We start from the raw sequence: 15876 nt of genomic DNA, 5'->3' as shown, positions 1-15876 counted from the left end.
GAGGGAGGGAGGGAGGGAGGGAGGGCAGGCAAACAAGCTGGCTTTCCTAATAGCAAGGACTCTCCTGGCAGGGAGTGGTGCCCTAGCTTACTCCCTACCTATCTAGAACTCCCACTAGCCTCTTGCAATCTAAATCTAAGTTCAGAATCTCATCTGTTTCAACCGTCTATTTCTTAAGCAGATGTGCCACCACAAACCAAGGGGACAGCAGGCAGGTCAGGCAGGCCAGGCCTCTCCCCTCCCAGAGTCAGCAGTTGCAGCTGCCCAAGGTGGGGCCTGGATGCCCCACTTCGGGGCGGGCCGCTGGGGCGGCGCTGCCTGGCTGGCAGTGCCGGGGTTAACCCGGCAGCCCTGCGGAGCAAAGATTTCTGTTTTATTTCAGCGGGGGAAGTGTGTGCTGCCTGATTAGCTGGATGGTTTCCTCTTTTCCCATAACCTCCAGACCCCCACGGCCCAAGTGTTTACTCTCTGAAATAAAAAATCTGCTGGTGTTTTTCTTTTTGTGTGCTCGTGTATTTTGGGAGGATTGCAGAGGAGGAAGGCGGGGTCGGGGTGAGGGACCAGCCTCGGGGAAGGGAGGGCGCAGCCTCCAGCTGCAGAAGCTGTAGCTCAAGAAAGCAACTTCTTAACGAGGGAGCTGGTCTCTTGCTCTGGCAGCTATAAACACACTGAACATCTGGAGGCCAAGAGTCTCTCCCGGCCAGACGTGAGCACCACAGGCTGTCCCTGCCCGGCCGTCCCCACCCCCTCGGCTCTCACACCCCCTCTCAACTCAGCTCAGCCCCAGCCCTCTCACATCATCCACCCACCCGACCATTTCCATTCACAGAGATCCGCAGCGCCCCGCTAGCAGCCGGCCCGCGGGAGCTGAGAGGAGACGAGCAGGCGACGCCAGCCAGCAGTGGCCACCCCGCCCCCGCCCCTGTTCCAGAAGAGGGGTCAAACTGCTAGAATCCAATAAGAACTTGGTGCCCCGGGGACCTTTTCCCAACTCGGACAAAATATTTGCGGTTTGAAGAAATTAAGAGAACTCCCCCGCCCCTCCAGAGCCCCCTGAGAGTTCCAGTGCAATGCCGTTACTTCCTTGGCTTTTTTGAGAAACAAGGAATTTCTCTATCAGGTGGTCAGGCCAACAGAAGGTTTGCGTGCTAATTGTCACTCTGCTCGCCCTGCTGAGATGAGACGCTCTTTCTGCACCTGGGTCTCCTTCCTTTCCCAGCACCGAGGAAAGGATTCATTCTCTCACACACAGCCAGCCAAAGTCCTCAACTTTTCCTTAGCATAGCTCCAGTGAGCCCCAATCCCAAAATGCCCTGAGCGCTTCTTCTCAGGTACCCCTCTCTTTTTACTGGTGAAAAAGTTATAGTGGGGACAATGTTGGCAGATGTAATATATGTGTTATATATGATAGAAAAAGAGGAGAGGGAGAGGGCATGGGGCAGGGGCGGGGGGGGGCGTAGAAAGAGGAGGAAAGAGGGAGACTGAGGGTAGGATGTGCTTTGGGCAATGAGAAAGTAGTCAAGGCTCTTTAGGTCAGAGTCAGACACCTTCTTTCTCTGGCTCCTTTAAATCCATCCTTGAACTATGGTTCATGGGAAGGGTGGCATTTATTGTCCATCGACCATGGCCTTTCATGTCTTAGACTATGAAACCAGCATAAGAACTCAAAAATAAGGTTAAGGACCTATCTGTTGAAGATTAGAAACCCAAGAAATTTATTAAAAACTCCAGGACATGATGCTGTGTTCTTGCTTTCTCTACCAAACCAATTTAAACTCTTGAACTAGACCCAGTTCTATTTAGATTCATACCCTCACACAAAATGTTCAAAGAATCTGAATGTTAAGTACCACACATTCAAAGGTTTCAAGGAGGCAGAAGGTGGGAGTCTAAGAGAGGAGGCTGGCCAATAGGCACCAGCCACCCATAGCTGGCCAGGGAGCCACTTTCCCTTGCAGAGAAAGGCTCAGGCACACAGATACCTTGATATCAAAAACAAAACAAAACAAAAAACAAAAACCCACAGAGTAAATGCAAACAAACATGGAGGAGCAGTGAGTGGATTTGGGGCTAGCTTCACCTATGACCTTTTATTCCAGTATCTACTTAAAGCCCCTCAGAGATGTGATGAGGAGGGTGTGTGAAAAGATCATCCCTGGACACCTTCCTTTAGGAACCTAAGAAGGGCAGTTAGACCTGGTCTTTTGTGAAAGATGAACGTTGAGACAAGACTATAGCTAGCGCTTTCTGAGATAGCACAGCTGCCAAACCAGGATCAGAGGAACCCAAGCTGCCTATCTCCCTTAGTGGTCAGACCCCATTTACAAAATGACAATTCTCTACTATTAGGCTACATAGACTTTTCCACACCAGTCAGTGCTACATATAGACTGAAAGATAAGTAAATACTTAAATAATAGTAACAACAACAACAATAAAAACAGGTTAGTTGTAAGGACCTGCCTCATCAAAGTTTAGACTGTGCCACATTGAGTTAGAAAACCAAGAACATCCAATAAAATGTTGAGAGTGGGGGCCCCTGAAAGGTTCCTCATGGACCCTTCTATAGGCTACCATAAGGCTTCTCTGGCAGAAAGAGCCAAGCATTCTATCTGGGACAGATTAGTCCAATATTGTAATATCCAATGTTATCAGTGGTAATCACAGACTCACGGGCTTAGAATTGTTTTGAAGAACAAAGAACCTCTAAAAATAAAAAAAGTGTTCTAGAAAAAGAAAAATGTGTCCTGAAGAAAGACAGAACAGAAATGTGCAGCAGATGGAGTATGAAACGCTGGTTTTCAGCCCTGTGGCCATCAGACACAGTCAGCTGAAAGAACAAACCTGCTGTGAGCATAAACATTCCAGGCCAGGTGAGTCTCCCTTGAAGTCTTGCTGGCATGTCTTCAACACTCTGCAACACTTGAAAGCCAAACTGGAGGCTCTTGCTTGCCTGCTGAAACATCCCACCTGCCTGCCTGTCAATGGCCCTTTCCAAACACTGCCCAGGTTTGATCCCTCCCAGCCGCTGGGCCAGATGACAAAGCCCCAGGAGAGACCATGAACCTGGCCTCTCAACATGTCTCCCACATGAACTTCTAAAGTTTATTTGGGAAAGACATTCTTCAATTCCGCCATTTTATTAGTAAATTTGTTTTAGAAATGTTAAATAGTGGAATCCAAAGTCACCCCCTGATATTGCCAAGCCTGTGTCATATATAAGTGCAGTATTTCATATGGGAACCACTTGCTCTATCATAAAATATGCATCACCCCTCATATACAATTTTTTAAAAAGTTGCATGCAGGCAAGGACTATGTCTTCTCTGTCCCCATCTGTCTTTAGGACCCACCATGTGCCACTGGAGGTCAAATGAGTTCAACCAATCAGTGGGTCACTTTCTGACTCAACCCTTAGACATTTTTGGATTTCTAAAATGTGCTTCACAGAACAATGAGTCAATGATTTACAACAGCAGACATACACATCATGTTTACTATATGCCGACATGCTTCAAGCTTCACAGATATGAACTGAGTGATCTCAGAGTGTGACTTCTGGGTTTCCAGCAACATTAACAGGGGCAGCTCCTGGAAATGTATTAGAAAAAAATCAAGAAAACATTCCTCAACCCTAACCTGGGAGTAGGTTAGCCTGTGCTTTAGCAGATTCTGGAGTTTCTAGTTTAATGAGTCCAAAGCAAGAGTTAAATCTTACATCTCTAAGTTCTCCTCCTCCTCCTCCTCCTCCTCCTCCTCCTCCTCCTCCTCCTCGTCCTCCTCCTTCTTGGGCTACTGCTGCTACTGCCACTACTGCCACTGCCTGTAGACCAAGCTTTGAAAATCTCCCTGGCATATAAAGAAACTAAAGAATCATCATCAAGTTGCCCAAGGTCACACAATGAGGACAATCTCCTATAAATCTCGGTGATCTCCTTTAAGATCCCGGCTTCCTTACTCCTGGACCATCTCTGAATTCTTTTTCAAGACATTGCGAAGCGGCAGGATCCTTTGTATGACACGAGTGTATATTGATCAAAATGCCACTGTTAAAAATGGGGATGAATCAAGACCAGATCCATCGCTGCCTTTGAAAAAACTACCTGGAATGGAAAAAAAAAAAAAAACAATGGTGCTCTGGAAGGGGAGTAGAGTATTATGTTTTCGGATATGTGCTATGAGCAGTCACGATGGCCCTAACAAAGAGGCTGAGGTCACATGTGGACAGCTGGCGGCTACAGCTGAACTTTAGTCATGTTGTCTCCTTGTGGAGTGGGCTCTCTGGCTTCTGGTTTCTGATTCCCAATAGAACCAAGATAAAATCAAGCTTTGCCCTACTCCAGTCAGGACTGGGTTCCACTTTCTATTTCTTCTGAGAATGGCTTGTATGGACCCTGTCGCTTCTCAACAAGGCTGTGGGCAGGAACTAGCTCTAATGTTTCATGACAGCAACATTTTAGTGAGTTCTTAGAGACTGGGTGCAGGAGCCTGACACACACAATCATTCTCGCTAAGGTGATGGAGAGAGAGGTGCTGAAGCTGAGGGACAGACTAGAGGAAGGGAACAGAAAAGAGGCAGGGTCAGTGGGCTGCACTCCAGGCAGACTATAAACAGTAACAGACATTACAGCCCTGGCTTGTGTAAGGAGCTCCATTGATTCACAAGATTCCCTGACAGAAGGATGACGAGAAGCTAAAACAGAAAGGGTCCATTCATTCATGCAGAACACAAGCCCTTGGCCCCCATTGGCTCTCCATAATGGCTCCAGGCTGATAGCAAGGAGGGGGCCGTAGGGAGGGAGGAGGAGGTAAAAAATGAAAGAAAATGATGACTGCAAGATCGTTGTGAAGCAACGTACAGCTGCACAGGCAATTGCATGCAAATGTGACTTCCCTTTTTAGCTGTAGTGAATGTCCTCAGAATCGTGTGTTTTTCTCTTTCACGCCATTTCTCCTCTCTTCCGTCCCTTGTCATTTTTCCAGGCTCCCTGATTCTTTGTCCCTTGTCATTCATCTTTCATCATCTTTTCCCAATACCATCTCTATCTCTACCAACACTCATCTCTGTTTTCTGTCAGTTCTGCACATCTCAGTTTTCCCCCTCTGTTCCTTTTCACCTCTTCTTCGCTTTCCTGGTTCCCGACTCTCCCTTCCACTTATTAGCAAGAGTTTCTCCATGCAAGCCTTAGCTTTATTCTCTTGGCCTCCCTTCTTCCCATTCCTCTCCTCCTCCTCAGCCTCTGCCGCTCCGAGAATGAATGGGAACAATACTCTGATGAAGGCCACTACGAGCAAGCCTGGGTGTTCATGGTTGGCCCCTCCTGTCAGTATTCCAGTCACTGACAGATGTGTAATCCTTGGAAAAGAAGTCCATTCATCCCTTCTGAGAGCACAGACATGAGGCAGAGCAGGGGTGGGAAGTAGCCATGAGTCGGAGGAGGGGAAGGAAACAGGAGTTATAAATAGGATGAAAGAAGATGGGAGGAAAAAATGGAGTATTTTTTTCTCCCTTTCTTTTTATTCAGCATATCTCCACCAAAAAAAAAAAAAAGTGCCACAGCTGGAGAAATCATTCGTTCATCCACATCTTCATCTTCCTTCTTTTAAAAAAAAACCCACAATAGCCTTCCAAAAAACAACCCATCACTGAGGAGAACTGGACCACAGCCCAGAAAGAGGTCCTGCAGCTCCTTCATCTGGACAGCTCACAAGGCAAGGGACAGACAGGGAAACACTCAAGGTTCTTTGCCAGATCTTTCCATCAGAGGGAGCCTGGGGAAGTGGGAGCTATTGCCTCTATTTGCAAGCAGATTACCATCCACTGGTAGGGAGCCAGACCCCATGGAAGCAGCCCATCATTCCAAACTGCAATGGCTGGCATGTCGGGCCATTCTGAGGATGGTTATTATTCCCACCCCAAAGCCACAAGACTAGGCAACCCGAGCTTCTGTCTTGGAACCGCAAGCTATGGGGGAAAGTGCTCTATCATAACTGCTAAGGATTCTGTACATTTTAAGGCTGAGGACATTGTGAGTTGTTGGTTACTCATATATTTCACAGAATCTGTCTCCCGGGCTCTGAAGTCAAAACATTTTAACTTCTCAGAGTCTTGGCAAGAAGGACAAATAAGATTATCACCCCCACTTGTAGTAATGTACTCCTCAGTTAAGAAAGAGAAAGGCTCTTACCCATGGGACGAATCTCAAGTTAGGCCACTCATTGGTCGGCTGTTCCCTCAGTCTCTGCTCCATGTTTGTCCCTGGACTTCTTGTAGGCAGGACAGATTTTTTGGGTTGAAGGTTTGTGTATGGGTTGGTGTCTTTATCCCTCCACTGGGAGTCCTGCCTAGCTAAAGAAGGTGGCCACTTCAGGCTCAGAAGAGTCTAGAAGTCAGGAGGCTAGGAATCTCAGCTAGAGTCACCATAGACTCCCTGGAGCCTTCCCCATCCCAGGTCTATGGTACATCCTAGAGACATGCTCTCCGTGCCCCACCCCCACCTCAGAGGTGAAGGGGAGGTGGAAATGGAGGGAAGGAATGTGTGAGGGGGGAACTGGGAGGAGGGAGGGCTATGATCTCAGAATGTAAAGTGAATAAATAAATTAATGAATGTAAAGACTTAAAAATAAATTGAAGCAAAAATAGAAAGAGAAAGGCTATGTCTGTTAGGAAGAAACGACATTCTCACCTTGGGCTTATGAGCAAGTGTGCAGAGACACTGGAATACAAATGAGATTCAACTTGTAACAAGAGGAAGTGTCATCAGAGTTGCATTCAGTGAATAAAAACCCTAAGGCTTGTGACATTAATAGTATTCAAGATGATACAAACCTAGGCATGGCTATGTGGGTCTTCTTCTTATAGAGATGAAATCTAATTTGTTCATAATTTTAATGGCTCAATTTTTTTCATATTCTTGCATCTCCAGTCTTGAAGTCTAGCCACTGTGTAGGCACATCATCTTCCCAACCGCTTCATGAAATGGATACACAGCCGAAAAGTGTGTTTATGCTTTTGACTGTTTTTAACCCTTGAAGGGATGAAGGTACCCAAAAGGGAACAATGGCATAGATGTTACTTAGTCAGCAGAATAGTGATTTCAACCTGTGCCAGGACCTGAGAAGAGTCTCCTACACTGTCCGACCCACCACAGCACACCCCCGCCTGCGAGCAGCATTGCGCTCCGTATCTCTGTTCACTCCTGCTGCGGGATGAAGCAGATTTTTGTTTTATTTCCCCACTACTTTACAAGCCACTTACCATAAGTCAGAAGCACACTGAACAACCACCACAACAAAGCATTGCACTTAGTTCCCAGAAATTACCCCCAGTCTCTTTGGTTTCGCCTGTATAATTCCTGTGAATTATATATTTCAATATGTTGGAGCAATGACATTTCTTATGCTAAGAATTTGACCTGATAAAATGTAGATGGGTTTGGAGTTGTTTTGTTAATTGTTTTATATATATCCTACATTACATTTTATATATGTCATTATAACATGGTCTCAAGACCAACTGAATTTCACAGTCCTAAATTCAAGTCTACACTTAGTATTTTCTTCAGATGCTACTAAGCAAACAAAGCCTAAAGGAAAATTCAAAGGAAACAGAAGCGAGTCCTGAAAACAGAACAACAGAATTCAGGTAACTAGGGGCTCTGGTTGGATCTGGGGCAAGCAGTCAGACTTGCTACAGACAGGGTCTCTGGGGAGTCTCACCCTAGCTCAGGAGAGGGTGGCCTTATAGCCAATGAGTCAGGAAAGAGGAGGAGTGGGGAAGATGCAGCTGGTACAGGTGGTTGGGGATGGGGAAGAGGTGTCAGAAAGAGAGCGCAGATTCCAGTGGAGAATAAAAGGAGATCAATCCTGTAAGAGGGCTAATCCACAGGCCTCTGTTTTCCCAGTTCATCCGCTATGATGCTAAACCATAGTTCTCAACAACCATCCTAAAGGGTGAAAACTGCACAGAAGGCACAAACTGTTTACAAAATGAAGACCAAAAGCAACCCTTCTTGGGCCCATTGGTAGAGTACCACCTTCCTGTTGGACAGTAAAGTAGCACAAAGTTACTGAGCCACAGACACGGGCTTTCCACAGGGAACAATAGCATATGGAGCCCTGTACCCTGTGGGGGTGCTATTTCAGAGAAAGCAGCTTTCAGCTGGTTTCTCTTAGCCTTCAACTCTCCTCTTCCTCCTCCTCTTCTTCCTCCTCCTCCTCTTCCTCCTCCTTCTCCTCCATTTATATTCCTACCTGAGCCGCAGTGTTCAAGGCCAGTAGGAACTTCCTGAGTGGCTGACTCATCCCAGGGTGGGTAAAGAGGTCTTTGCTGATGATAATTGGACTGGAAACCGCAGGTCAATCGAGGATCTTCAAAAGCGTTGATAGGACCCTGCCTCTGTGACCAGTGAAGAGAAAGGGGAATGCATTAGGAGAAAACCCTGTATATTTCAATCCTATTACAAATATGACTTCACACCATCTAATCCCAGCTATGCAGGGACAGGCTACCAGTCAGAACCTACCGTTAATTCCCACACACTTAGTCCTCCAACCTCACAGGGAATGGGAGGAACTTATTTAGACTATGTCTTCATTTATTTCTGTCCATACCTTTCCATACTTGGGAACCAGCTTTTATAACCTTCAGAAATATTCACAGTGAACAGCGAGGCAGAATATTGACCACCTAAGACTTAACACAGTTTGGGATTTTTCTGTCAGTATTATCTCCCTCTATAAAAGCATCATAGAGGAATATTCTTAATGGACAGTCCAGTGTCATAGAATAGGTGATAAATGCCACAGTAAAGGGGAGAAATGTATCTATGGCCTATGCCGTAAGATCCACTTCACTTGTCGTTAATTGTGGGGGTGGGTTTTGATGACATAAGTTGCTGAGTAAAAACTATTTCCTGTCTTATTTTGAGATTCGGACCACCTCCTTATTAGCTTTATTAGAGTCACAAAATATACAGCGTGAGAAACCAAAAATTGCTATGTAGAAAACCACATTTCACAGATTGAAAAGCTTTATTCCTTGAAGGCAGATGGATTCAGATTGAAACCCCGGCTCTGCCACTTATTCATACAGGAATTCAGGTCTCCCTAATCTAAACATTCGTTTTATCCTTCATAAAATGGAAATAATAAACCAACTCATAAAGTAGGAGGGCGGAGGGCATAGAGAGATTGCTGTGCGGTTAAGAGCACTTGTTGCTCTTCCAAAGGACCCAAGTTCAATTCCCAATCTCCCCATAACCCCCACAACCATCAGGGAATTCAATTCCTCTGTCAGGGAATCCAATGCCCCTTCCTTCTGGCCTGCTTGGGCACTAGGCACACACATGGTGCACAGACATGCACTCAATCAAAACACCCATACACATAAAATAAAAACGAAAATTTAAAGATGCATAAGAAAATTACATATAAAGCAAAATTAAATATAAATTGTGTTGACCAACATTATGTACTTATAAAATGTATGCAACAAGTACTCTATGCAAAACTTTGTCATTACTACAAAGTAGATACTATTTTAATGGAAGAGACAGCTGGGCATGGAGCACACAGCTCTTCAGGGGGCTGGAGGAGGAGAGCAACAAGTTCAAGATCTGTCTGAGCTCCAGTAGGCTGATGTAGACTCATAGCAAACTCTAAGGCTGCCTGGCTTATACCAAGTTCAAGTAACTTAAAGAGTTCACGTCTCAAAATAAAAATGTTAAGTTAAAATGAGGTTTTATGTCAAAGAAGGGTAATCTGTTTTTATTCTTAAAAAGAAACGGTGAGCTTCACAAGGATGACTCCGATGACAGGTCAAAGAGGACAGGGAGGGTTCACAGGACTACAGCTCTACACAAAGAACTACAGGCAGCTACGGAAACCTGAGAGCGGGAGAGGTGGTATTCCCCAGGAAAGAGCACACCAATTAAGTTATCCAGTGCAGGTTATACTTAGGAATATATAAGCATACACACACACACACACACACACACACACACACACACACAAACAATTAATTAATGAGCAGGGCTGGAGAGATGGCTCAGTGGTTAAGAGCACTGACTTCTTTTCCAGAGGTCCTGAGTTCAATTTCCAGCAACCACATGGTAGCCCACAACCATCTGTAATGGGATCTGATGCACTCTTCTGGTGTGTCTGAAGACACCTATGGGGTAACTCGTATAAATAATAATAAATAAATAATAAATATTTTAAAAAACCAGTTAATGAGCAAAGGGGCCATGAATCTGAAGGAGATCAACTAGGAGTCTGTGGGAATATAAGAGGGTGTGGAGGGAGGAAAGTGAAGGGAGAAATGTTGTAAAGATATTATAATCTCAAAAAAAGTTAAATTTAACAGAGAGAGAGAGAGAGAGAGAGAGAGATGACTCATTGAATGAAGACACTTGGCACCAAGCCTGAGAATGTGAGTTCAATCCCTAGGACCCAGGAGTAGGCAGAATCAACTCCAGAATGTTGACCTCTGATTTCCACATGCCCGCCTTGGCATGAGTGTGTGGGCACCCACTGTACCATATACAATCAATCAACCAATCAATGTATGTTAGAAGGGGAAAGTGAAGAGTGAAGAAGAGGAGGAAGAAGAGGAGAAAACAACTGTGAGGCTTAGGAGGTGGTTCTGTGTTAAACCACTTGCTGACACATGAGACAGCTGGAGTTTGGATTCCCCCAGAACTCACATGAAAATCTGGACAGGCCACTTGTGGTCCCAGAGCTTTGGAGACAGAGACAGGGAATCCTCCTGCAAGTTGGCTATCCAAACCAGGCAGCTTGGTGAGCTCCCGTTCAGAAAGAGACATTATCTCAGTAGGCAAGAGGAGAGCGAAGGCGGAAACTGCCCAACACCAGTCTCAGGCTTCCACACTCATGCATGCGTCAACACACGAGAGAACATACATACATGTAGACACACACACACACACACACACACAATCAAAAAATAAAAAAAAGAAACTTTTTTCAGACGTGTTCTCTCTGTGGCTGCCCTCCACCAAGCTAGGGGACTGTTTTCAACGGTGAGATATGGTAGGTCTGCCATTAACCACAAACATCTTCTCTGGCAGATGCTTCTCAGAAGCCCTTCACAGTTCTGTCATCTAAGCACCTGCCTGTTTATTAGACATTTCACGAGCCTACTCAATAGCCATTTCACAGAGCATAAGAATGGCCTTATTACTCAACAGAACCACATCAACAGCTACCATTCATTACGAAACTGTACCAGTGGAGGAGAAAGAAGCAAGGTAGTAGTAGCAGGTCAGAAATCTAGGTGCTGCAGCCCCCACCTCATTGTTTAAAGGGAACCACCTAAAATAAGCGGTCCCCAGTAAGGCTCATCACCTGCACATTCCTTTCTTGGCTGCAAAAGAAATGCATCAGTGAAATGACTGAGCAGCACTCCCATCCCTGTCATCGTCTGAAGGAAAGCATCTGCTGGTTTCTTACTTGCTCATCCCCAAGTGATTGCTGAAAGGAACTGACAAGCACCACAGACCTGCCAATCCCAGCTGGAACACTAGGTACCCTGTAAGTATGGCCACTTTGAATCCCCACCACCATCATATGAAGCTAGCACGCTAATCTCCTTTTTACAGAAGAGCAAACAGACATGTGTAGAAGTAAAGTGAATTGCCACAGGCCACACTGCTCATAGAATAATGGAGACAGAAATCTAACCCAGTTCCTTTTGATTTCCGGCTGCTGTTTCTACGTGCACAACATGAGGCTATAGGACTCAAAACCAGCTTGCTCAAAACTGACTGTTAGAATCAGGCGTGGTAGCACTTACTTGTAACCCCAACACTTGGGAGGCTGAGGTAGAATGACTAGTTTGAGTCTGGCCTGTATTACAGTGCAAGACTCTTTCAGTAAAAGTTAATTCTACAATATTTATGTTTGATGAATTATGCCAGTGTGAAGTCACAGAACTAATGGACAGTACACTTAGTCTACGGCAGGTATTGCATAGGATTCTAAGAATATAACAGGAGCAAGAAATGAAACACACCCGGAGGAGCTGCACAACAGTTTCTTCCTAGATTGAAACATTCCATCCTGTCCAGAAGCTCCTAAAGCAGGAAGGTAAACTACACAAATAGCTTCAGGAAGTTCCTGAAACTGACCAGATTCACTAAGCCCCTCCCTGCCAGAGTAAGCAATGAGAACTGAGAGTCCTCTCAGAGGACCATAATTGAGCAGCAAAGAGGACTCTGAGACCAGACGAGCTGCCTAGAAGAAACAGAAACCAGGCAAGCTGCCTGAAAGAGGTAGAGAGGAACTGAGTCAACTGTGTCACTTGAAGGGATACTATCCAACCTGTTGAGCTGCCTGCCAGGTTTTGTAGTATGCTCCAGGCTCCCACCTTTTGTGAGCTGTCACCCATGCTGAGGTAGGCTTTGGTGATACTGATATATTTGGGTCATTTTATGCTCCTGTAAGTAACCCCTCACCTGTATTTCCATTAGTAAATTCAATAAAGCTCATTGTTTGACCAAGTTGGACTCTGGTGATATCCATACTTTTGTCTATCATGGGATGACTATCTAGGGTGATTAGATGTGTGTTTGTCTCCCCAGCAAAAAAAATTGTCACACAATGGGAGCTTGCAGAAAAGTAAACAGGAAGTCACACTGAGAGGGTGTGACAGTATTATGTACCAGGGAAGAGGACAATTGTAGTGACATTTTTGAGTCATTTAAATCCCAGTATAAGGATTCAGGGCTACTTCAGACATCTGCAGTACTGACCATGATTTGCCTCTTGCTCTAGCAAAAGCATGGTTTTGTCAACTGCGATAGTTTCTGCGATTGTGTGATGTTTGGAATTCTGAAAACTTTTCAGAAGGTATATAAATGCAAGGACCCTGAGAGGTAGGGTCAGTGGTTGTTGGTCGTTCAGCAGGGTAGATTGGGGTTTGTTAGCAGTCATGCTCAGAAAAAAGAAAGAAAGAAAGAGAGAGGGGGGGAGAGAAAGAAAGAAAGAAAGAAAGAAAGAAAGAAAGAAAGAAAGAAAGAAAGAAAGAAAGAAAGAGAAAGAAAGAAAGAAAGAAAGAAAGAAAGAAAGAAAGAAAGAAAGAAAGAAAGAAAGAAAAGAAATTAGACTCAGGAATCTCTCGCTCTGTCTTTCTGTCTCTCTGTCTCTCTGTCTGTCTCTCTCTCTCTCTCTCCCTCCCTTCTTGCCTATCTTTTTTCTCTCCTATCTAGTGATAGAGCCCAAAATCAGATAGATAAGGAGTGGGAGAAAAAGAACCTGCAAAGTAGCAAAGAAAGGTAGCGGGGAAGACTTTCTAGAGAAAGCAAACTAAGAGGAGAGCTATAGACTGGTTGATATTGAACATTGGTGAATGGCCAAGAAATCAAAAGGTAAAGAAGAAGGCAGGCTCAAAGGTCAAGAGAGACACCACAACTACAGAAAGAGGAACGAAACAAGGTCCGGGCAAGTCAGAGAAAGCTGGAGACTCTCTCTGGTGGGGACAAACCTTGGAGAAAAGCACTGTCCGGTACCTGCAATGAGTGTGATAAGCACAAAATCAGACTGAAGGTAAAACAAGCAAGGAGTAAGACATAAATACCAGAATATGAAGGTTGCATATCTGACTTATTAACCCAATACATTCTAGACAGAATCATTTGATGGTGCTAAGTAGGACAGACTGGGCAGTAGAAGAAAGTGAAGAGGTGGGACAGTTAGTAAGAGTCCTATCAAGACACATGGAGCTGAGGCAAGACCATAAATCTATACTACTGACCCAGGTATCATTTTTATTTTCAAATTATTTAAATTAAACATTTATTTCCATAATGATTTTTAGCTGATTATGATTTTTAAAATTGTATCAAGATAAGTCTTTAGATTAATTGTGGAGTTTGGCTACCTACCTCACAGGAAGCCTCATTAATCTGGCCTAATCCCACTATGAAGAAAGACATAGATTTGTGTCATCTCAGGGGTGAAGGTAGAAACAGAGGTGCAGCGTTCTAAAAGAAGGGTCAGCATGATTTCTTGAATGAGACAAAGAAAGAATAGAAATTCAAGATACCCTGAGTGCTTGCTCTTGTACCGTGAAAATGCTGAGCTTTGGGGAATATGTAAGGAAGGGGAAAAACAATGTTGCTCTGGGTTGTGTTTAGACAGAGGGATGGCAGAGCCACTCAGTAGAGCAGTCTCCAAGACAGGAAAGAGTGAAGTTAGAGCTGCTTGCACAAAGACTCTATAATTTGAGCACAGATTCAGGGAGACCGGCAGGTAAAGCAAAAAGGGAAACTATAAAATATAGCTCTTTTGTCCTTTGTTTTTCTTGTCCCTATAAGAAAACGTCCAACAGAAACAACTCAAGGGTAGAAACTCTTTATTAGGCCTTGAAGTTTCACAAGACCATAGTCTACCATGTCAGGGATGGCAAAGTCAAACAGCTTGGTCTGAGGCACAGTAGTGCGCCACAGTGACTATAGCAGCTGATCAAGAACATAGAATGGAATAGGTATGTTCTAGCACTATTCTTAGTCACTTCTTGTGTCATCCAGGCCCCACCTCCTGAAGGCTCCATGGCTTTCAAAGTCATAACACAAGCTGGGTAACCAAGACTCTAAAACATGAGCCTGTGAGAGACAATTCAGATCCATAGGTCTGTAATGGTACGAAATAAGGGCATAAAACAAAGAGGCAATAGGTAAACATTATAGAAGAAAAATACAGTAATTGTATACAGTTGTGGTGGCCAAAAGAAAGCTTAAACATGAGTAGTGGTTTCTAACTGTCCACTAAGAAAGAATGGGGACAGGGAACCATGAATAATAGCCAAAGAATAATAGCTCTTGTAGTCTCTGCCATGTTCTATCATCCTTACTGTGAAGAACAATGCAGTGAGCATCTCTGCAGAGCAGCATAATGGGAGAGCATCCAGGAGCCTGCTACCTAAAAGTCCTACCTACATTAACTCTGGAATCCAGTAGACCAAAGACACAGCTTTATCACTACTCTGCTCTAAGGGTGGGCTAAATGTACTGGACATCTTCTCAGGGGACCAATCCATTCTTCTTACAGTGAAAGGTCCCTGACTGCTTCCTCTCTGCTTCATGCATCAGAGTCAGGTTCAGCTACTGTTCCTTCTAGCCTGCAGGCAGCTATGTCTCCAGAGCCACCATTTCCCCCCCCCCCCACTAGTCTTGCTACATCCCAAAGCCATTCTGTTTGTTCACAGTACCCAAAGTCCCCCAGAATTGAAAAGAAAGAATAAGAGGATATTTTATAATACCAAATCAGACACATATGGCATCAGTGTATCTGTGCAAATGTGTGAGCTGTTCTTCCAGTGCCTCTCCAGCTTTAGCCAAACAGCCTTCAGGTGGCAGGTGTTTGCTCAGTAACTCCCTCCTGCCTCTCCTTTCTCTGCGTCCAGATAGACACACTGTCTTTCCCTTGGTTGACTACTGAAGTCCAGGGTTTAGCTTTAAGCCAGAAATATAGAAGGCCCAATAAACACTTCAAGATGTTTTTCAATCCAGAATTACAGTAGAGTCAGCAGTGGGCAGGATGGACATTGTGATTTGTCATCTAGGATAACTGGGTTATGTTCTGGGAATGTCAGACACTCGCATACTCTACCAGGAACACAGAGGCCTATAAAGCAGGATGCTTGTGTGTCAGTCCTGTTCTACCACCACAGAGTTGTATAACCTCTGGCCTGTCACTTGACCTCCCTAAGCTTTTGCTTCCGGAGGAGGATAGCTTGATGATCTGCAAGTTCCTTGCCAACTCAAACTCTCCATTTTGCTGACCTGAACACATTCCTTCTCCTGACCTTGTAACTGGCAATCTTCAGATCAACTGCTCCTTGGGAGAGAACAGCAA

At 44.7% G+C, this 15876-nt stretch overlaps 1 protein-coding gene across 1 annotated transcript in view; it reads right to left on the bottom strand.

Annotated features, from left to right (window-relative positions):
- The window catches only part of Ets1 (ETS proto-oncogene 1, transcription factor), a 120995-nt gene that overhangs the window by 84309 nt on the left and 20810 nt on the right, over positions 1-15876 (bottom strand). The window contains exon 3 of the mRNA XM_029481151.1: positions 8254-8398. Within this exon, the coding sequence (XP_029337011.1) occupies positions 8254-8398 (145 nt within the window). The remainder of the gene's footprint in view (positions 1-8253; positions 8399-15876) is intronic.

Source organism: Mus caroli, chromosome 9 (assembly GCF_900094665.2).
Source record: "Mus caroli chromosome 9, CAROLI_EIJ_v1.1, whole genome shotgun sequence".
Lineage (NCBI taxonomy): Eukaryota > Metazoa > Chordata > Mammalia > Rodentia > Muridae > Mus > Mus caroli.
Note: the sequence above shows the minus strand (reverse complement) of the source record. Positions and strands in the feature narration are given on the sequence as shown.